Source organism: Mobula hypostoma, chromosome 9 (genome assembly GCF_963921235.1).
Source record: "Mobula hypostoma chromosome 9, sMobHyp1.1, whole genome shotgun sequence".
In the NCBI taxonomy this organism is placed as follows: Eukaryota; Metazoa; Chordata; class Chondrichthyes; order Myliobatiformes; family Myliobatidae; genus Mobula; species Mobula hypostoma.
In genome coordinates, this window is record NC_086105.1 from 134,920,900 (window position 1) to 134,944,407 (window position 23,508).

Genomic DNA, 23,508 nt, shown 5'->3' on the forward strand with positions numbered 1-23,508 from the left:
GTGGAATTGTGAAGAAAACATGGCAACATCTCTACTTCCTTAGGAGTCTGAGGAGATTCAGCATGACATCAAAAACTTCGACAAACCACATGACATCGAAAACTTTGACAAACTTCTATAGATGTGTAGTGGAGAGTATATTGACCGGCTGCATCACAGCCTGGTACGGAAACACCAATGCCTCTGAATGGAAATCCTACAAAAGATACATCACGGGTAAAGCCCTCCTAACCATTGAGCACATCTGCATGAAAAGCTGTCGAAGGAAAGCAGCATCTATAATTGGAGATCCTCATCACCTATGCCATGCTCTTTTCTTGCTGCTACCATCAGGTCAAAGGTATAAGAGTCTCAGGGTGCGCACCACCAAGTTCAAGAATAGTTACTACCCCACAATCATCAGGCTCGTGAATAAAAGGGGATAACTATACTCACTTGCCCATCCATTGAGATGTTTCCATAACCAATGATCTCACTTTAAGGACACTTTCTTGTTATTTCATGTACTCGTTATTTTTTGCTATTTATTTATTTTTACATTTTCACAGCTTGTTCTCTTCTACACTTTGGTTGATCTTTCATTTATCCCGTTCCAGTTACTATTCCATACAGTTACTGAGTATTCTAGACTCAGTTTGCTGAGTATGCCAGCAGGAAAATGAATCTCAGGGTTGTATCTGGTGTCATATCTGTACTTTGATAATAAAATTTACTTCGAACTTTGAACTGCATCAAACCTTTCAGAAATGGTGGAAGCCCGTGTAGTAGAGACGCCCAACATACTGTATAAGGTACAGGTGTCCATTGAGTTATACAGGAAGCTGGTGTAACTATACTTGAAAATTTTTCATATTCCACAAGACAATAGCTATCAATAGCTCAAAGTTCAAACTAAATTTATTATCAAAGTACATATATACTACCATATTGAATTCTGTGATTCATTTTCTTGAGAGCATTAACAGTAGGTAAAAAGAAACACAACAGAATCAATGAAAAATTGCACACAACAAATGGAGCAAATACAAAAAGAAAAGATAATAAGAAGAAAAAGAAAAAATAAGCAATAAATATCGAGAATACTGAGTTGTAGTCCTTAAAAGTGCGTCCATAGGTTGTAGAATCAGTTGTGTCGTGGTGATTGAAGTCATCCCATCTGCTTCAAGATCCTGATGGCTGAGGAGTACTAGGTGTTCCTGAACCTGGTGGTCTAGGGCCTGAGGCTCCTGTACCTCCTTTCTGATGGCAGCAGTGAGAGCACGGCCTGGATTGTGGGGGTCCTTGATAATGGATGCTGTTTTCCTGCGACAGTGCTCCGAGCAGACGTGTTCAATGGTGGGGAAGGCTTTAACTGGACTGGGAGGACTGGGCTGTATCTAGCACATTTTGTAGTTTTTTTTCCATTCAAGGGCATTGGTGTTTCCATACCAGGCCATGATGCAATTAGTCAGTATACTCTTCACTGCGCAACTGTAGAAGTTTGACAAAGTTTTAGATGACATAACGAATCTGCACAAATCCAAAAGAAAGTAGAGGCACTGAGGCTTTATTTAAATTACATGCCGGACTCAGGCAGGTTCTCTGAAACGATGATGCCAAGGAATTTAAAGCTGCTGACTCTCTCCACCTCTAATCCCCGATGAGGGCATGCTCATGGACACCTGGTTTCCTCCACATGTAATCAATAATCAGCTCCTTGGTTTTGCTGACATTGAATAAGAAGTTGTTGTTGTGGCACCATTCAGTTAGATTTTCAAGCTCCCTTCTATGTGCTGACTCATCACCACCTTTGAATCAGCCTACAACAGATGCCGAGTTATATGCTGTAACTTAAAGCTGTAGCCAACTGGCTGCACCGTGGGATATTCTGACTCTTCTATAGCTGTCATCACCTTGATCTCTTCTGCCCATAAATATTAACCAGGGTGCTTAAACCAATCCAGAAAAGATGCATTCCAATCAAATTTTCACTTTTTGATCATTACAGGATATATGCCTGAAATCTTTTCCATCTGGTCAATCAGTTCCATGTGGCTGATCTATCCACAATGTATTCAAAGCAAACTGTTTCATTTGGTACCACCATGTCTCCTATTTTATACTATAAAAATGTCCATTTCAAACGTTCTGCCAGTGTTTTTCACAATTATGATTTTTGGGTGTAATTTCTCCAGTGTTTTACAAAATGTGAGCATTACATTTGAAATTATACACCATCAATTTATTTACACTCAGTGGCCACTTTATTGGGTACACCAGCTTGTTAATGCAATTATCTAATCAGCCAACTATGAGGCAGCAACTTAACACATTAAAGCATACAGACATGGTCAAAAAGTTCAGGAGCTTCTTTGAATTTTTTGAACTTTGTTATTCACAGCAAATATCAGAATGGGAAAGAAATGTGATCTAAGTGACTTTCGCCATGGAATGGTTGTTGGTGCCTAATAGGCTGGTCTGAGTATCTCAAAAACTGCCGATCTCCTGGGATTTTTCAAGTACAACACAGAGAATGGCCAGACTGGTTCAAGCTGACAGGAAGATTATAAGACATAGGAGCAGATTTAGGCCATTCAGTCATCAAGTCTGCTTTGCCATTCCATCATGGCTGATCCCAGATCCCACTCAACCCCATACACCTGCCTTCTTGCCATAACCTTTGATACCTTGACCAATCAGGAAACTATCAACATCCGCTTTAAATAGACCCACAGACTTGGCCTCTACCACAGTCCATGGCAGAGCATTCCACAGATTCACCATTCCCTGGCTAAAAAAATTCCTCCTTACCTCTGTTTGAAAAGGTTGCCCCTCAATTTTGAGGATGTGTACTCTAGTTCTGGATACCCCCACCATAGGAAACATCCTCTCCACATCCACCTTATCTAGTCCTTTCAACATTTGGTAGGTTTCGATGAGATTCCACCCCCCCCGCCCCATTTTTCTAAATTCCAGTGAGTACAGGCCCAAAGCTGCCAAACGGTTCTCATATGTTTACCCTTTCATTCCTGGAATCATCCTTATGAACCTCCTCTGGACTCTCTCCAATGACAACACATCCTTTCTAAGATATGGGGCCCAAAACAGTTGACAACACTCCAAGTGTGGCCTGACTAGTATCTTTTAAAGGCTCAGTACTATCTCCCTGCTTTTATATTTTATTCCCTTTGAAATAAATGCCAATATTGCATTTGCCTTCTTTACCAGAGATTCAACCTGTAAATTAACCTTCTGGGAGTCTTGCACGAGGACTCCTAAGTCCCTCAGCACATCTGATGTTTGAACTTTCTCCCATTTAGGTAACAGTCCACACTATTGGTACTTTTACCAAAAGGTATTATCATACATTTCACAACACTGTTTTCCATCTGCCATTTTTCTGCCCAATCTTCCAAATTGTCTAAGTCCTATTACAATCACATTGCTTCCTCAGTACTACCTACCCCTCCACTTACCTTCATATCATCCGCAAGCTTTGCCACAAAGCCATTAATGCCATTATCTAAATCACTGACAAACAATGTGAAAAATAGCGGTCTCTAAGACCGACCCCTGAGGAACATCCCTAGTCACTGGCAGCCAACCAGAAAAGGCTCCCTTTATTCTCCCTCACTGCCTCCTGACTGTCAGCCATTTCTCTATACATGCCAGTATCTTTCCTGTAACACCATATGATTTTATCTTGTTACGCAGCCGCATGTGTGCACCCTATCAAATGCCTTCTGAAAATCCAAGTAAATGACATCCGATGCCTCTCCTTTGTCCATCCTGCTTGTTACTTCCTCAAAGCGCTCTAACAGATTTGTCAGGCAAGATTTCCCTTTACAGAAACTATGCTGACTATGATTTATTTTAGATAGATGGATCAATAGATAAATATTTTATTGATCCCAAAGGAAATTACAGTGTCACAGTAGCATTGCAAATGCACAGATATACAAATATTAGATGTAGAAAGAATTTTAAAAAAAGTTACCACAAACAATCTAACAGGAGGGGTCATCAATTCCTCGGCTGTAGGTTCACTCATTATAGAGCCTAATGGCCGAGGTTAAGAATGACCTCATATAGCACTCTTTGGAGCAGCACAGTTGTCTTAGTCAATACTAAAAGTGCTCCTCTGTTCAGCCAAGGTAGCATGCAGAGGGTGAGAAACATTGTAAAGTGCTAGGATTTTCCGTAGGGTCCTTTGTTCTAACACAGCCTCCAATGTGTCCAGTTTATCATTACTCTCCAAGTACCCCAAAACCTCATCCTTAATAATAAATTCCAACTCTTTCCCATACACTGAGCTTCGGCTAACTGGTCTGTAATTTCCTTTCTTTCCCCTTCCTCCCTTCTTAAGTAGTGGAGTGACATTTGCAATTTTCCAGTCCTCTGGGACCATGGCAGAATCAAGTGATTCTTGAAAGATCATATCCAATGTATCCATTATCTCTTCAGCAACCTCTCTCAGGACTCTGAGAGGCAGTCCATCTGGTCCAGGTGACTTATCCACCTTAAGACCTTTGAGTTTGCCTAGCACTTTTTCCTTTGTATTAGCAATAGCACTCACTCCTGCTCCTGACACTCCCGGACTTTTGGCACACTGCTAGTGTCCTCCACAGTGAAGACAAAGTACTCATTAAGTTCATCTGCCATTTCTTAGTCCCCCATTACTGCCTCATCAGCATCCTTTTCCAGTGGTCCAATATCAACACTCACTTCCCTTTTACTCTTTATATAACTGAAAAAAACTTGTAGTATCCTGCTTTATATTATTGGCTAGTTTGTCCTCATATTTCATCTTTTCCCTTCTTACAGTTTTTTAGTTGCCTTGGATTTTAAAAGCTTCTCAATCATCTAACTTCCCACTCACTTTTGCTGCCTTATATACCCTGAGCTTGACTTTTATGCAGTCCTTAACGTTCCTTGTCAGCCACGGTTGCCTACCCGTTCTATTTGAGAATTTCTTCTGTAGGATATACCTATCCTGCTCCTTGTGAACTATTCCCAGACACTTCAGCCATCTCTGCTCTGCTGTCATCCCCACCAGTATCCTCCTGCAATCCACATGGGCAATCTCCTCTCTCATGCCTCTGTAACTCCCTTTATTCCACTGCGATATGATGTGTGACTTATGCTTCTCCCTCTCAAAATGCAGTATGAATTCAATAATATTATGATCACTTTACCTTAAGTTCCCTCATAAGATCTGGGTTATTACACAACACCCAATCTAAGACAGCCTTTCCCCTAGCAGGCTCAAGCACAAGCTGCTCTAAAATGCTATCTCATAGGCATTCAACAAATTCCCTCTCTTGCAATCTGATACCTGTAACTTAAATACTTACATGTGTGCAGAAGAGCATCTCTGAATCCACAACATGTCAAACTTTGAAGTGGATGGGCTACAGCAGCAGAAAACCATGCTAGGTTCCATTCCTGTACTTAATATAGTCATTGAGTGTATACGGCAATATTTTACCTGTAATGCCCACATTCCTTCAACTGTGGCCTTTCTTATTACAGCTGTTTACATTTTTTTAATTTATTCACTAGTTGTGAACATAGCAGCTGAGCCAAAAGTTATTCCCTGCTAACACCCACAACTTCCAATTAAGCAGGGTTAGTTAAGAGTCAAGGTTGTTGTGTGTTGAGTTACAAATAACCAGACCTCTGACACTGACAGATTTCCTTCCCTGAAGGACACAAGTGGTCAAAAGGATTTTTAATTCAGTTTGGTATTTTTATGAACATCATTACTGATAGCATAATTTTTAAAAATTAAATTATTAAATAATTTAGAAATATAAGTTCCCCTGCTGCATTTGTGTAATTTGAATTTCGTATTAGCTTGGCTTTACATTAAGTCTAGGTGCCTGGATATTAGTCTAGTAACAAGCATTATGCGACTAAAACTCGAAATTATTTCTGAGTACCCTTTCTTGTGAGAAATATTTGTTAAAAGGCAGGTTGAAATACCACTTTGGTACCATTTATCTACTCTGCCATGGTCTCAAAGAATTTCACATTGATTTTGTGACTGCAGTAAATTCTGTCTCTCGAAGGAACATTAATTCTGTTGTCTTTTGACTTGAAGGATACATCAGAAATGTTTCCCTGGGAAAAGAGAAAATAAAATAATTGAAGGTTCTAACTTTTGCATTGAGCTGCATTGCCAACTCAGCCCCCCCAGACAATATTCTTCTTAATTTTCTGATGAATTCTTACTTAAAACCTGATCACATATTGATGTCCATGTCCAAAATGTTTAAATATAAATGAAGATAGCTCATGGAACTATGTTCCTTCAGAATAAAACAAAGTCTGAGAGTGCATCATGCAGTTTCAAAGCTCAAAGACCAATTCTTTATATCCATTGAATTTTGCAACATTTCTGCCAGTACTCTTTGTAATTCCTTACTTTTGTCTCCTTAATTCATTACATAAATGTTTAAAAATGACTAGCTTAATAAACAAAAAAACTTCAGATACTGTAAATCTGAAACGAAAACAAAAAAAAACTGAAAACATTCAGCAGATCAACACTAAATGTTCCAAGCAGCTTCTGTGGTAAAATTATTCTATCATTATAAATCCAATCAGCCCAGACTTGTCCCCGCTTTTGAAGAGCAATAACCCATATGCCAATGCAAAATGCAATAAAACCTCAGGAGCAGACAGTATTTTGCTGTAGCTCTGAAACTTTATTCACAAAGGAACAATCTAATTTTCTGTATCTGAAAATAGGGGAATATCAGAAATACAGTAATCGCAACCAACTTGACGAAAGGGAACAAATCCAACTGTGAGAACCACAGTGTAGGGAACAGGCGTGGGTGCCATGCATGCTTCTATAGCAAAAACTATTGACAGGGTCCTCCCTGACTATTTATTCCCAGTGGCTAAAGGGCTAGTCTCCAAAATGCAGTGTGGATCCATCCATCTTGAGGTAAGGTGGACACGATCAACACTACACAACAACTGAGAGGATGCAAGTAACAGCACAACCTCTTCTCATGGCCTTTTTCAACCTCACCAAAGCTTTCATCCTCTCTTCTGTGGAAAGGACTGTGAAGCATCCTTCTTGAATTCCACTGCCAGCAGAAACTTGCCTCCAACATAATTCCCTGCTTGCAAGTCATACAACATCTGAGTGTTGTATGCCACACACACACAATTCTGGAAGAACTCAGCAAGTCAGGCAGCATCTATGGAGATGAAAAAACAGTTGATGTTTCGAACTAAGACTCTTCTTCAGGGCTGGAAAGGAAGGAGGAAGGCTTCAGAATAAAAGGTGAGGGGAGGAGAAGGAGGATAGTTAGAAGGTGACAGGTGAAGCCAGGTGAGTGGGGAAGGTGAAGAGCTGGAAAAGAAGGAATCTGATAGGAGACGAGAGTGGTCCATGGGAGAAAGAGAAGAAGGAGGGGCACCAGGGGAAGGTGACAAGCAGGTGGAGAGAAGGCGTAATAGGCCAGAGTGGGGAATATAAGGAGGAAGGGGGAAAAGCAAAAGAAAAAAAATTACAAGGAGAAATTCATATTCACGCAATAGGTTTGGAGGCTACCTAGACGGAATATGAGAGGCTTCCAGACTGACATCATTCATGGCCACATTATTAACCCAACTCATTTTTGGTACAGGTTTTGGGATATTGTTGTCACATGTACTGAGACAAAGTGAAAAGTTTCTCTAGCATGCAGGGTCTCAGCCCAAAATGTCAATTGTTTATTCCCCTCCATAGATGCTGCCTGACTTGCCGAGTTTCTTGAAGACATTGTGTGTGTTGCTCAAGATTTTCAACATGGCAGAACCTTTTGTCTTCCTGTTTTATTATAAGCTTCTGGGATCTCAATGCTACCACAAACACAGTCTTTGCAAATCTCCAGAAATCCACTGGGAGCATAAGTAAACCTATCTTAGTGTCCTCGTTTCCAGCACTGAAGCCCCAATTCAGGGGTTCCCAACTTTTTTAATGCCATGGACCCCTACCATTAACCTAGAGGTCTGTGGACTCCAGTCGAGAACCGCTGCCCTAATTGCATTCACTTGCCTCCATTACATTGGTCACGTCACTCACATGCCCAATACCAGAACTTGAAGCAGACACTCTATTCTAAACTAGAGATTGTAAGATATAAGGAAAAAAATGCAACATTCCCTCTGAGTCCTGGGAATACCTGGCACATGAGTGGAGAAGAATCCTTTGGAATGGCACTGAGAACCTTGAATTCACGCATTGCCAGTAAACTGAAGCTCAGACTGAATAGCAGAAGGAATGCACCACCTCACAAACTACTCAGCCCTACTGTTGGGGCCCTCCCATCCCATCTGTGGTAGAATCCAGAAAGTCCTCTGAAACAATGGAACTGAAGTGGAAGCTTATCAACTACAATCCCAGTATACTGCCTAAGCAGAAGAAAAAGATTTCTAAAGAAACATTTTTGATAAAAGGTATATAGAACACAGTAATGGCATAAATGTACCCAAGCTCAAAAGTGTCCCCTGACTTGCACTGGTTGCTTCTGAACTACAGATAAAATTTGAGTGGCGTGGCCATGTGTTTCCACTTGATGGGCTCTTATTTATACCCCCACAGCATAACTTGAGAATTTAAATCTACTTCATTGTAGCACACTGTTAAAGCTTATTGATTATTAAGGTATAACTACAGAATCGTTGAGTGACTCAGGCCAGAAAGTGGCTATTTAGCCTATCATGGTTCTGCAGTCTTTCTGAAAGCTATGTAGTTCTTCCTTGTTCCCTGTAATAAACCCTTCACCGTTAGTTCAGTTGTACTTGATTGGTTACATTGATCTTTTTCAAATTTCCACATGAAGAATTAATTTTTATTGCAATATTGCTTCCAAGATTAACTTGCTTGCACACCTGTGGCTTCAATATACATTTTTTAAATCGACATTTGTTCTTGTAAGAAACTAAATTTCTCTCTTCTCTGTAAAAGGTTTTGTTCAGATTAAGTTAAACCTTGACAAGTTTACTGCGGTTTCCTTTGGCTTTAAGATACACGTTGTCAGTACTTTTTAAAAATCAATTATGATTCACTTTAGTGTTCTTATATTGTTCTACCTAATTCTGCTGAGATTTTGCATTCTATGTTCGACAATGGATACTGAAGATTCCAACCTATCATTTTCAACAGACCCAAGTTCATATTCTTCACAAACCTATAGAATGTTGAAAGGCCTCGATAGAGTAGAAATGTAGAGAATGTTTCTTATGGTGGGAAAGTCTAAGTGCAGAGGACACAGCCTCAGAATGGAGAGATGTCCATTTTGAATGGAGATGAGGAGCAATTTCTTTCGCCAGTGGTGAATCTGTGGAATTCCTTGCCACGGGTGACTGTGAAGGCCAACTCATTGGGTAAGGCAGAGGTTGATGGATTCTTTAATAGTCAGGGCATGAAGGGACACAAGGAAAAGGCAGGAGACTGGGGCTGAAAGGGAAATGGATCAGCCTTGATAAAATGGCAGAGCAGACTTGATGGGCCAAATGGCCTAATTCTGCTCCTGTATCTTATGGTCTTAAAATTCACAAGGCACAAACTAATTAGTTTCAAAAGATATGCGTTTGTCATCAATTACCATAACTGGAGAGAAGGTTTTTGGGAAACTGAAAGGTCTAAAGATAGATAAGTCACCTGGACTAGATGACATACACCCCAGAGTTCTGAAAGACGTGGCTGAAGAAATTGTGGAGGCATTAGTAATGATCTTCCAAAAATCTCTAGATTAGGGAATGGTTCTGGAAGACTGGGAAATTGCAAATGTCACTCCACTCTTCAAGAAGGGACTGAGGCAGAAGAAAGGAAACTTTAGGCCAGTTAGTCTGACCTTAGTGGTTGGGAAGTTGTTGGAGTCAATTATTAAGGATAGGGTCTCAGGATACTTGGAGGCTCGTGATAAAATAGACCATAGTCAGCATGGTTTCCTCAGGTGAAAATTTTGCCTGACAAATCTGTTAGAATTCTTTGAAGAAATAACAAGCAGGATAGACAAAGGAGAATTGGTTGATGTTGTGTACAATACTTAGATTTTCAGAAGGCATTTGACAAGAGCCACACAAAAGGCTGTTTAACAAGCTACTAGCCCATAGTATTACAGGAAAGATTCTAGCATGGGTAAAACAGTTGCTGACTGGCAAAGAGTGAGAATAAAGGGAACCTTTTCTGATTGCTGCTGGTGACTAGTGGTGTTCCACAGGGTTCTGTGTTGGGACTGATTCATTTTGCGTTATATGTCAGTGATCTGGATAATGGAATTGATGGCTTTGTTGCAAAGTTTGCAGACGATATGAAGGTAGGTGGAAGAGCAGGTGGTTTTGAAGAAGTAGAGAGGCTAAGAAAGACAGACAGATTGCCCTGATAGATTCTTGATTGGTCAAGGCATGAAGGGATACAGGAAGAAGGCAGGAGATTGGGACTGAGAGGATCAGCCATGATGAAATGGCAGAGCAGAGTCGGCAGGCCAAATGGCCTAATTCTGGTCCTATATCTTATGGTCATAATTTGTAACTAATCCACTCAGAAAATATTTTTATTTAATTACAGTTGTGCTAGTAGTATCTCAACCACTGCAGCACAAGGTCCTTAAGAGTATATTAAAAGAAATATTTAAAACAATATCCTTATTTGAGTGTAATGCACATAATGTATAGATTTGAAATATATTAAAATTACATTGATATTTAGCATTTGACTCTCCTCCATTGCTCTAGTGGTGGAACTTGCAATCCTAATAAGTGTTTTGATACCTTCTGTATTGCTTATATGTGTAATAAGACCAAATTAAAAATATGTAAAATAATTTACAGAAAATTCTGGAAATACTCAGCAGCCCAACAAACGTCTGTTGTAAGAGAAACTGACCCAAAGTAAACTTTTTTTTCTTTCTCCTTGGATCTTGAGTATTACCAGCAGTTTTAGATTTAAAAAAATACATTTAAAAATATACTACACACTTTGGATTTCTGTAACTTAATCAGGATCAAACTTTGCTTCTTTACAAATACAGTGACTTTTACCTCTTTTTCATCAGTTTACAACAAAGAGATCAGAAAACAGGGAACAACCCTCCCCGCCATTGAGGGCACCCTCAAGAGGGAGCACTTCAAGAAGGTAAAGACCCTCACCAATAACGCTCTCTTTGCATTACTATCATCAAAGAGCAGGTACAGTAGCCATACAACTCAAATTTGATAATTTGGGTACAGCGTCTCCCTCTCCGCCATCAGATTTCTGAGGTTCATTAACACAAACCCATCTTTAGCACTATTTATTTTTGAACATAGTAATTTTTATATATTGCATTATATCTGCGAAACAACAAATTCCAGTGTGTTAATGATAATGAACTTGATTCTGAACCTTAAGTATAGGAGGTTATATACTACTGGAATTGTGGCCGCGAATCTACACAGAACAAGCTCACAAATAGCAAGAGCCAAGACAGTTGATTTTTGATTATCTAATTTCAAAAATCCGCAGATGCTCAAAATATGAAGCAAAACTATTCGGAAGCCAAATAGCCGCTATAGTGTGAGTAAAATGGGTTCATGTTTCAGGCTGACGATCCAATTTTGATAATGGCCATCAATTCAGAATATTTACTGTTTTTTTTTCTCCAGGTGCTGTCTGTCAGGCTGGATATTCCTACCAGTTTACATTTACATTAATATTGTTCACTGAAGCAGAATAATTGTCCAAGAATTAAAAGACAAAGAAACTTCTACATTTTCTCTTTATTATCTAGTCTTTTAGTACTTTTCTTTTGATTTGATTTATATTATCTGCAATATTTTCATTTTTGCGCTGCAGTATTGCTCGAAACGTAATTAAATAAAATATCGTTTAATTCAAAGAAAAAGTTAACTTTTCTTTAAATTGGAGCTTCTGACTCCCTTTTCTTTTAGAGGGGAGGGCAGGGACTTCAGTGTCAGCACTCGCGACAGTGCGGCATCCCGAACGGTGAGGCCTCTCAGCCCATCGGTGGGGAGTTTTCCCAAAAAATATGGGAATCCTTTTTGTGTAGAGAGAAGGAGTGAGGAAGGAGGATTTTGGAGATAAATATTACACGTATTTCGGTTGGCACGCTTACCCCTCAGTTGCCGCGGTCTGCTGACGAGACGACGCTCTCCCCACCTTGTTGATGCCCGCCCGCCCCGCCTCTCAGCCCAGCCGGGCCGCGCATGCGCGTTGCGGACGTGACATCTGCGTCGCACCGCCATTTTCTGCACGGTGCGAGCAACGGGCTGAGGAGAAGAAGAAGGAGGCGGTGGCAGCGGCGGCGGCAGTAGTAGCAGCAGTAGCAGTAAGGCCTATCGAGCGGGGTCGCAGTTTGAGAGACAGCGAGGGAGGAGGGTACAGCGAGAGCAGGCGCTAGCCCGGCTGTTGATCGCCACCTCAGCGCAAGCAACGAGCTACTCGAACACCCCCCACCACTAAATCGGCGTCGACTAATTTTGTTTTGGAAGACGCCCGCCCGCACCTCCTCCGGTGTTGGCCTAATAAAAAGCCGCTAATTTTGATTCTCGGCTCCCTCCCTCCCCTCCCCTTCTTCCCCCCTCTCTCCCCTCCCTCTTGCCCCCCCACCCTCTCCTCTCGGGAGGCGCTGGCTCTCCCCCCACCTCTTTGGGTGCAGGCCGAGGCGAGTTCCCCCCTTTGCCGTGACGAGCGGGGAGGGGGGAAGCTTCGAGCGCGTAAACCCCGGGCGAGATTGGGCGAATCGCGAGCAAATACGTCCGGGTTTCCGTTCCTGTCACCAGGGAGCCGTCGCTCGCGTCCAACCCCGAGGTGAGGGGGCCCGAGGCGGAGGCCGGCGGCGACACCATGAACCACTGCACCAAGCCCGAGCAGAATGAGCAGCACCTCAGCGAGCCCGAGGAGATGGAGATGGAAGGTAAGCAGCAGGCCCACCGCCTGGACTTCTCCATCCGCAGCCCCCTCCTTACTCAGCACTATTGCCCCCACTCCTTCACCCACCAGTAACAAGAATATTCCTTCCCCCTACAATCAAACACCCCGAGCTAAAGCTAGGCCGCAGGCTGAGTGCGCGGGGTTTAGGTCCCCTCCCCCTCTTCCATTGGGCACCACGAGTGGGCCCCAGGCCTCCCTCCGGTTAACCCTCCCTTCTCCTATTAGTCTGCCAGATCCCGAATTATTTATTATACGATCTTCAAGTAACAAGGTGCCTGTTTTCATTTAAACATGTGTTTTGAAGTGTAGCAAACAAGGCCTTTGGCTGCTGGGATCCAGAGCTGATACGACCCAATGGCCTCCAGATCTCTGCAGCATTTGCTATCTCATGCTGGTTTGGCTTGTTTTATTTACCGTCAGTGTCTATTTTTCTTTGACTGCGACCTCACTGCAGGCTTTTGAACAGAGGTTAATGACAGTATGTTAATGTTTTTATTTTGAATAACTTCTAGAAATTAAATACTTATGACGGCCAACATAGCTTTATTTTCATTAAACTTTTTGTTTTAATCTTAACTTTTTAAATCAATTCCATAATAAAGATGTAATTTAATTTCTGAAAAATATTTCCCGTTCAAGCAACATTGATTCATACATCATCTTTCTAATTTGTTACTAGCCACAGTTCTTGAAACTACATTTTCTCCTCCCATAAGCACAACTTAATATGCAGTCGTCCAGGCACTTTGAGAGCTTTGTAATTATTTTGTGGATAAACTGAATGGCATAAGGTGTGAACAATGTCAATTATGTTGTTGTGTGATTAGAACTTGCTGCTTATCCGATGCTTTCACCAGTTGGATTGTTGCAATGTACCCCCAGCCCATTTGCCCCACTGTGTCATTGTGGGTAACAGTCCTACTATCATTTCTATTCCTCAGTTATACTTATAATTAATCTGTCATTTGCCACTCTTAACAAATTTTTGAAAATCCATCCATAGTTTCTCCTAAAAGTAAAAATGTGTTATTTTGATGCATCTTAACATTGAATCTAGAGTAAATTGTCCATGTTATACTGGTGCATACTTTAGATGTCTTATGCTAATTTGGGAATGCAGTCATTAGTTTAGAGTTGGCTATTCTTCAGCATGTTTGAAAACATACACTTCTCTGAATTGGATGTGAACAGACAAACTTTATGGTCAATTTGTGTTTTGCAATCTGGATGATTAGTAAAGCTATAATGGTTGTTCAGCTGGAAAATCTTGGACAACTGATGCTAACATCACTTCAAGCACCTTTTGCAATCTTTCAGAATTCCAAATATTTTAACATCAAATTAAGTTTAGTTGAAATATAGCTATCTCTGAAAGTGAGATTCCATGATCCTTAGGAATGTTGACCGGATATTCATGACCTCAGTTAAATGATAAACTATATGGTATTGGAATAATGGAATGAGCTCCTTACCATATAGTGGGAAGAAAAGATAAGATTTTTCTTTAACTCCTAGAAGACAGTACTTAACTATATAGAACTGCACATCACCTTGGAGTGTCATTTCAAAATGTGCTTGTCTCTGAACTGGGATTTAAAGCCATGGCCACCTGTTTCAGACAAGAGTTGGAATACTGAGCCACAGAAACATTTGGCTTTCATGTTGGCTGGACTGCAGAATAGATGGTAATTATGGGGTTTTGGTGGGGGGGGGGATATAGCACATTATCACTTTATTTGGGGAATAATGTATTTTCAATGAAGTGTTCATACTATATTTTCTGGTTACTTCTGGTTGAAAAGTAACTACATCTAGTGTTAAAAGTTTATTCAAGTTCATTTTATTGTCATTCAACCATATGTCTATACCACCAAATGAAATTTTCCGCTGGACCCAAGGTGCACAACATAATTCGTATAGCTCATCATGCATAAAGTAATATTACCACAAACAAATTAACAAATACTATGCATTTATGACAAAAGTTAAAAAAGTATGCATAATTTTACTGCGCTTCATACGTGATGAGACCTGGATGGTGGCAGGGTTCAGTAGTCTTGCAGCCTGCGGGAAAGAAACTGTTTCCTGTCCTGATATATCTTGTCCTAATGCTACAGTACTTCCTGACTGATGGAAAGGGGTCAAAGAGATTGTTGGACAGATGGGAGGTATTGGCAATCCTAAAGGCCTTGCATATGCAGTGCTTCGGATAAATATCTTTGGGTGGAAGAGAGACCTCAATGATCCTTTCTACAGTTCTTGCAATCCTTTGTAGGGACTTGCGGTCAGATGCCTTGCAATTCCTGTACCAGTTGGTGCTCCAGTAAAAATAATTTAGATTGCGGGTAGGAAGCCCCACTCGCCTTGATCTCTCTAGGAAGTGGAGATGCTGATGTGCTTTCTTGACCAAAGAGGTGGTGTTGAGGGACCAGCTGAAGTTGGCTGTTATGTGCACTCCCAGAAGTTGGTGCTCCTAGTTCCATGGACTCGTGTGCAGTGAAGAGTGATCAGACTACACCTTCCTAAAGTCCACAGTCACCTATTTGGTCTTGTCCATGTTGAGACTCTAGTTGTGCTCACACTATTCTGCCAGCCACTCTTATGTCCTCTTTGTATGCCATCTCACTGTCGCTGATGAAGCCGATCTCCGTTGTGTCATCAGCCAATTTGATAATTCGGTTTGAGCTGGATCTAGCTGGGCAGTCATGCATCATCATGGTGAAGAGCAACAGGCTGAGCTCGCAGATCTGGTGCTCGGTGTGATGGAGCTAGAGATGTTTCTGCCAGCTGGACTGGATAGCCTTTCTATCAAGTCCAAGATCCAGTTCCATAAAGGTGTTGAGACCCAATGAGGACATTTTACCCACCACCTTCCAAGGGATGATGTAGAGTCAAAGAGAACATTCACAGTTTCATAAAACAAGTTTGTGTGAAATTAGTTCCAGTAAGAATTTATTCTTGCTTTCTATCCTATTCTCTTTCAAATGCAGAAATTAGTTGAGCTAAAGTTACTGAAGTTCCAAGTAACATTCTGTTTATATATTCTCAATCAGGGGTAGGCAACCTTAAGCATAAATGATTTTGTAGCATGCGTTATTCATTAATTTTGAGACAAAACATAACAAGATGTATTTAAATGGATAATTCCCATATTTCAGGTGTTTTAATGGCATTTATCTGACCCACTGTCCGCTCATTAATACGCGATCCAACCCACAGAGGCAAAAAGGTTGCTGACCCCTGTTCTAAATGTATCTTCCTCAAGGCTCTAAATTAACAACTTAATGATTCTCAAATGACTGGGTTTTCCAATTGTAGCTGTTCTCAATAGCTTTTATATGATGTGTAGAAAAAATTAAGCTGGAAGATCTTTAGTTCTCTGCAGGAGCAGTTTGGTGTCGGGTGTACAGTGCATTCCCATCACTGGTCAGTAAAGTGGAAGCAAAAAGTAATGCTTTCACATATGATCAATGATTCTTTGTAATACTTATTATAAGAAAATATTTTAAATACAATAGGGAAACATGGAGTTACAATCTTTGGTTACTTAATACATCTCAGAATTTTAAAATTATCAAAGAAGTTGTGCTGTTCCATTTCCCACTAATTATTTTTCATTCACCCACAAAGCATTGTAGCTTTATATTTCTGTTGAAAATTAATTTTTCTGTCTTTAGTATTAATAAAATTTTCGTAGTACTGTGCATCAATATGTCCTCAATTATTTGTAGCTGTAGGCTTAAGTTTGAATGTTTCTTGTATCATTCTTGCCTTCCTGCCCCTTTTATTCTCTTTCCAGTCCTGATCAGGGGTCTAGTTTCAAATTGTTGAAAATCCATTTCCCTCCATAGAAGCTGTTTGACCTGCTGAGTTCCTCTGGAATTTTGTGTGTGCTACTCCAGATTTCCAGCAATTTTGTTTTATTTTGGAGCTAAAATATTGTACTCAGCAAAACAGGCAGGCTATATGGTGTTGCTAGCCATTGACATGTTAGTTATCTTTTGATTTCAACAATAACAATTGTGTTTGTGCAGCTCATCTGATGTGTGTTTGGAGGTGAATGTAGAGGCCAGTTCTTCGATGGCAGAGACGATCACAGTCGGGACAAAGGAGCTGTCCTGTTTCTGTAGGCATGGCTGTTACTGTTGTCTTCTGTCAGGCAGTCTCCAGTCTGTGTGACCAGGTCCAGGTTCGATGTTCTGAGCAAGTTTAACCAAGGTGCAACAACCAGTTCTGTCTTGTGCCCTATTTTCCAGAGAACAAGCCCACTTATAAGCAATGCTGGCTTTCACACAATCTTTATACCCCTTAAGAGTTCTATCACGGTTTCTGTTTGCCCATGATAACTGGCCATAGAGCAGGTGCCTGGGGAGTCTGGAGTCCTCCGTGTTTGTCCAGTCCAACAAAGTTGTCCTTTCATGATTATGGTTTCAGTACTGGTAGTCTTTGCCCTTTTGAGGACTTCCAGGTTTGTAATCTGCTCATGCCAGCGGATGCCCATAATGGATCTCAGGCTGCACGTGCGGAAGTGCTCCAGCAGTTTGAGTTAGTTGCCTTTTGAATATGGTCCACATTTTGCAACCACACGAGAGGTTAGTAAGGACAACAGCCTTGTACAAGTTGATCTTGGTGGACATCTGGATATTGTGCTTGCAAAGCGCACATGATCTCAGGCAGCCCAGGCTCTGACTAACCTTGCAAATCCTGGCATAGATTTCTTTTTCCAAGTAACCATCACCAGAGATGACACTGCTGAGGTATTTAAATTCCTTTGCTACCCTCAGTTCTGTGCTTTCAATGTTGCTCGAAGGCCGCACAGTAGTGGATCCAGGTGCAGCCTGAAATAAGGCCTTTGTTTTGTCCAGACTGGTGGTGAGGCCAAGCTGATGCATTGTTTCTGCAAATCTCTCAATAACCAATTAGATTCCGTGTGGGCAATTAGAGTGCTTTGAGGATGATTCTTTTAACTGTCTTTGACATTGATATAGAAACATGGAAGAGATGGATGTGTAAATATGCAATTGGAGTATCTGTGGGCTAGTTGAAGGAAAATTTTGTTTAGAAACATAGAAAATAGGTGCAGGAGTAGGCCATTCGGCCCTTCGAGCCTGCACCGCCATTTATTATGATCATGACTGATCATCCAACTCAGAACCCCGCCCCAGCCTTCCCTCCATACCCCCTGATCCCCGTAGCCACAAGGGCCATATCTAACTCCCTCTTAAATATAGCCAATGAACTGGCCTCAATTGTTTCCTGTGGCAGAGAATTCCACAGATTCACCACTCTCTGTGTGAAGAAGTTTTTCCTAATCTCGGTCCTGAAAGGCTTCCCCTTTATCCTCAAACTGTGACCCCTCGTTCTGGACTTCCCCAACATCAGGAACAATCTTCCTGCATCTAGCCTGTCCAATCCCTTTAGGATTTTGTACGTTTTAATCAGATCCCCCCTCAATCCTCTAAATTCCAACGAGTACAAGCCCAGTTCATCCAGTCTTTCTTCATATGAAAGTCCTGCCATCCCAGGAATCAATCTGGTGAACCTTCTTTGTACTCCCTCTATGGCAAGGATGTCTTTCCTCAGATTAGGGGACCAAAACTGCACACAACACTCCAGGTGTGGTCTCACCAAGGCCTTGTACAACTGCAGTAGTACCTCCCTGCTCCTGTACTCGAATCCTCTCGCTATAAATGCCAGCATACCATTCGCCTTTTTCACCGCCTGCTGTACCTGCATGCCCACTTTCAATGACTGGTGTATAATGACACCCAGGATTAATGCTATTTAAGCAACTGATTGCCTTACTGTAATTCTGACGTTTTGTAAAGCAGTGTCTTATTGTGGGACAGAAATAATTATTTTGGTGCACTTTCAGTACTACACATTTTGTATACTCAAAACTAAAATGCTTTCTAAAAAGGGGAATGAAGAAGCTGAAGATAATTGCTCCTTAGCGTACTTAAAAGTCATGTTCTTCACCCAACTGGTAATGTGTTTATGCCCAACACAGGTAATCAATAAAAGTAGAAAATACCATGGGAATTTTCTTTGGAGATGAGAGGTGATGTTATTGAAAGTATTTATTAAAAATGCAAATTAGACTTCCATCAATGATTTGCCTTGCTAAGACTTGTGCTGTATGCTCACAATACTAACGGAGCCATAGGTTTGTACTTTCAGTAAATGCATGCAAAAAAAGTCTATCTAAAAATAAGAGTACGAGCCCGTTTAGAGCTTGATGCACCATTCACTAATGCCATCTTCGACTTTTATGCCACTTTCTCCACAACATTCCTCAATTCTCTTAATCCAGAAGTCTTTGCTGTGTTTTAAGCAAATTCAATGAAATCCTCCCTACCATCTGGGATGGAGAAATTTTCTGAATGGATTGTCTTTCTGAGATACTTGACATCTTGTTTTAACCATTTCAACTAAGAGAAGCATCTTCACTGCATCCATCCTGTCACGCCGTCTGAAATTCAGACATTTCATAGAAAATGAGAGGTGATTTCATCGACTGAAAACAGTGGGGCTGTGTTCTACAATTTGCTATCTCATCTTGATTGCTGTTGCTGGGATTATAGAACATAGAATAGTACAGCACATTACAGGCCCTTGGGCCCACAATGTTGTGCTGACCCTCAAACCCTGCCTCCCATATAACCCCCCACCTTATCTTCCTCAGTTTATTAGGTACTCCTTTTAAATTATATTTTAAAGACGAGAGTTATTATGCCAGAATACTAATTTGCATTATTGGAGGATGCAGTCTTTTGGATTGCATGGTAAATATGTCTGTTTATTGATAAAAGGCCCCATGACAAAAATACTATAGCAGATTATTTAGCTGTTCTGGATTCCCTTGATTTCTAAATTATTCTGGATATAAGAATATTGGTTCTTTGAGGTTATAAGAGGCAGATTTATTAAACATCTTAACACATATATTCATGTTTTGCTGGGCCAGAAATATCTATAGTGGATTTTCATCAATTTCATTTCCATGTATACTTTGGGTCTTTAAAATTCTTTCAAATCTTCTGTGGGCAGCTATATTTAAGTCATCTGAGTTGAAAAGCAGTTTGAAATTTTGTGATATTGTCTAATGGAACATAGTATCACATTTGTGTAGATTAGAGTAACTGAGCTGAAAGTGACATATTGTATTTTAGAGCTTTGCTGGCTTTAAATGTTTGACCAATAATATTGCTCACTTGTGAATACCCGCGATTTTACTTTTTGTACTATTTCATTATTACTAATGCTACTTTCTAGCTCTTCTGAAGCTATATTGTCTGGTTCTGAGTATATGATTCATCTAATTACCTTAACACTTGTGCATATTTCTACCACTTTGAATTTCATGTACCTGTAGTTTTTAAATACTGAATATTTTTAGACTACTACATGCATCAAGTTGAAGGTAATATATCCAACTGGGTACGATTAAGGTCGAAGCTATTTGAGAGGCATTAAAGCACGACCTTCGATGTCATGGAATCTGCAGCAATGCAAAATAACAGATATGGCTAGATTGTAATGGTTTTAAATGGAATTGATGCAGCAGGGTCTCAGTTGTGCAACTGAAACAACGTGAACCTCACAAAAATAAGCCCTTTGGAATATCATGTCCATGTTCTCTGGTACTACTAAACTTTCAGGATGTTCTCTTGTGACAGGGAATGAAGCAGATCTGAGGTGTTGGGGGAGAGAAAGGGCAAAACAGAAGTAGAGTGACTCTAATGGCATTTGAAAGTAGATTAATTTTGGTTATGGGATTGGCATTTGCTTACTGAAACCAGCCCAAGGATTTGATGGTGGTACTTTCAGGCAATTCCTGACTGGTCCATACTTGGGTTGGGTAGTAGAGTTCAGAATAAAGTGCAGAGAGTATTGGTGGATTTGTTGAAAACAAAAAGCCAGCTTGGTCCAACTCTTGAGAGCTTGTAATTATTTTAATACTTGACGAGCATTTTTTTGGATCTTACTGTTACAGGTCATCGTATATCAAATGTATAGTAATGTTACTGCCATTTTACAGCATTATGATCACTAATAACAGAGCCCTTATTTTGTGAAAATAAACTTGTGAATTGAACTGCTAGTGTAAGGCAGAATAGCTGTTTCATTTTAACTATAGATTTTAGTTTTAGTTAACATTTGCCTATCATAAATTGTATTTTCCATATTCCTGATTGCAGAATGGATTTGCATTGTTTAAGGCTCTTTTTCCAAAAAATTAAGTCTCTCAAACTGATATAGTTATCTTCTTCTTGGACTTGATTAACAGTGCATGATGGTATAAATTGTAGAACTTTATAGCACTGCGAGTACAGTTTGAAGTGCCAGTAAGATGACTACTGTAGATATTTCTACAGCTGTTGCAGTTTGTTTCAGTTACAGATATTGTTTGTTTATTGGATTGTGATGGGGAGGATAGTTTCCAAGTTATTGCTGTTCAAATGTAGGTTTTTTAAAAAAAAATTGTCCTCAAATAAAAATTTGTCACGGCTTTTAACTATAGGAGAAATTGGTGTGGATTCCTCATTCCTTCACATTAGTGTTTCTGTTCACTTGGTTTTCAGAGGACAATTCTGAAATGTCTTGGATGGTGAACACTTCTGTCCCTTTTATACTCTCCATACATTCACTTAGTAAGTCGCACTTAATGTGAATCATGGGGTTTTGTGAAGGCTCAGCTTTCTGAATTACGTCATATCCAAATGTTTTATTCTTAAATTATTAGTGGTGTAAATTCTATTGAGCTTAGTTTGTATAATATCAATTTTCATAATGTCTTGAACCTGTGTATTTTGCATGAGGTTGTTGATATGGGATATATGTATTTGCTGGTTTTAGAAATCTGTATAAATAGGTAGGTAACCAGTCTCTGAATATAATGTTGCATCAGGTTTCACCCATGGCAGCATAGAGGTTAGTGCAGCACTATTATAGCTCGGTGTTGGCGTTCAGTTTCAGCGGCCTCTGTAAGCATGTACATTCTTTCTTGTGTGGGTTTCCCCCGGGTGCTCTGGTTTCTTCCCACAGTCCAGAGATGTACTGGTTAGTAGGTTAATTGATCATTGTAAATTGTCCCAAGATTAGGCTAGGATTAAATCGGTAGGTTGCTGAGTGGTGTGACTCAGAAGGCTCTGTTTCACGCTGCATCTCTGAATAAAATAAAACTGCATTCTGACATGCACGGGCTCTTTTCGCATCTTTCTGAAGGAACTACTTTAAATGTCATTTGTTGGGATTTACATTAACTATGGTGGAAATGGTTTTGTAAATCTTGAAGTTTTTGTTCTGTGTACTTTGATTACTTGGTAAATAAGACACATGAACTATTACTGAGGAATTTATTTTTTAGGTTCATGAGAAATGGATTCCAAGATAATTTAGAGTACCAATCTGGCAATAATTGAATTATTAGAGGTTGTCTTTCAAGCTAAAAAGTGGTAATGTCACGATTGAAACCATTCTTTTTGGGTCTCCCCTCTTTCAGTATGCACTGCCATCATTGGAGACACATTCCCTTTGCAGATTGTGAAAACCTGAGCATAATCTTTCACTTATTGGCAAGTTCCACTTTAACACTAGAGATTTTTTTGTTTTCACTTGGCTTGATTCTCATAGCTACTGTAAGAAAATCTTCTGCAAGCCTCTTTTTGCACGCATTTCCTTTTATTATGGCTGTCAAACTATTTAATTATTTGTAAAATTAATAATCAAGTCTTCTGAGTTAGATGAGTTGAACCAGCTGGTATGTTAGAAATGCCATCAAATGCCAGATGAGCATGTGGATTTTCCTTTCACATGGCATGATTCAGTTTCAGTAGAATACTCATAGCACTTCACATCCAAGAACTGTGCCATCAAGAATCGCAGAAGACTCATCGGATCACAGATTTTTCGTTCCCTTTTCCCCCCTGCCATTGTGAATAAAGTAAATATTTACGTTCTTTTTCAGGCAGCCATGTCGTTGTTTCAGTTGTCTAGATAACCTTATGTTGTAACCATAATGGTGTGAGAATAAGTTTGCAGAATATAATCTTGGGAGACTAGTCAAGCAGAGAAAACTATTTCCGATTGCCTGCTTGCTCTTGGTGTTGTGCCAATTGTTTTAATGCATTTTACAATATTAAACGTTAGGTTGGTAATGGTTCTGTGCTATGGATTTTATTATCCTGCAAGTTATATTTTTAAATTATAGAATTTAATGACGTTTGAATATATCAAATACTGAAGGCGGTTAGGCTGTTTTATGACAACGTTGTTTTAAAATGAGAGGTTTCTGAGAAGGTAATAACTTTCAGGTTAAAAATGGAGATACTTTAAAAAAACTTTACATCAACTGTTTAATATCTAACCGTGCTCATTTTTGATGTCTTCAACTGTTCCTGGTTGCTGAAGTGCAGAAGAACTGCTTTCATTGTAGACAGTTTAGAATGTGAAATATAGAATGTAGAATAAATTTGTTTCACAATAATGAACTTGAAATTTCACACTGCTCTGTGAAGTTCTTAGAGAACAGCAGGGGGCCAACAAAAAATGAAAAGTGAGTATAGGTAATAAAATATAGAACTGTACCT

General features: G+C 40.1%; 1 protein-coding gene across 6 annotated transcripts in view; it reads left to right on the forward strand.

Annotated features, from left to right (window-relative positions):
• The first annotated feature begins 11,063 nt into the window (after positions 1-11,063).
• The window catches only part of usp7 (ubiquitin specific peptidase 7 (herpes virus-associated)), a 77,225-nt gene continuing 64,780 nt past the window's right edge, over positions 11,064-23,508 (forward strand). For 2 of the 6 annotated variants that reach the window (XM_063059225.1, XM_063059226.1), the window contains exon 1: positions 12,243-12,899. In XM_063059225.1, coding sequence (XP_062915295.1) covers positions 12,830-12,899 — 70 coding nt within the window. In that variant the 5' untranslated portion in view covers positions 12,243-12,829. Of the gene's footprint in view, positions 11,120-12,217; positions 12,900-23,508 lie in introns of those variants that run through there. The other 4 variants (XM_063059222.1, XM_063059221.1, XM_063059224.1 and 1 more) reach the window with 4 other exon arrangements.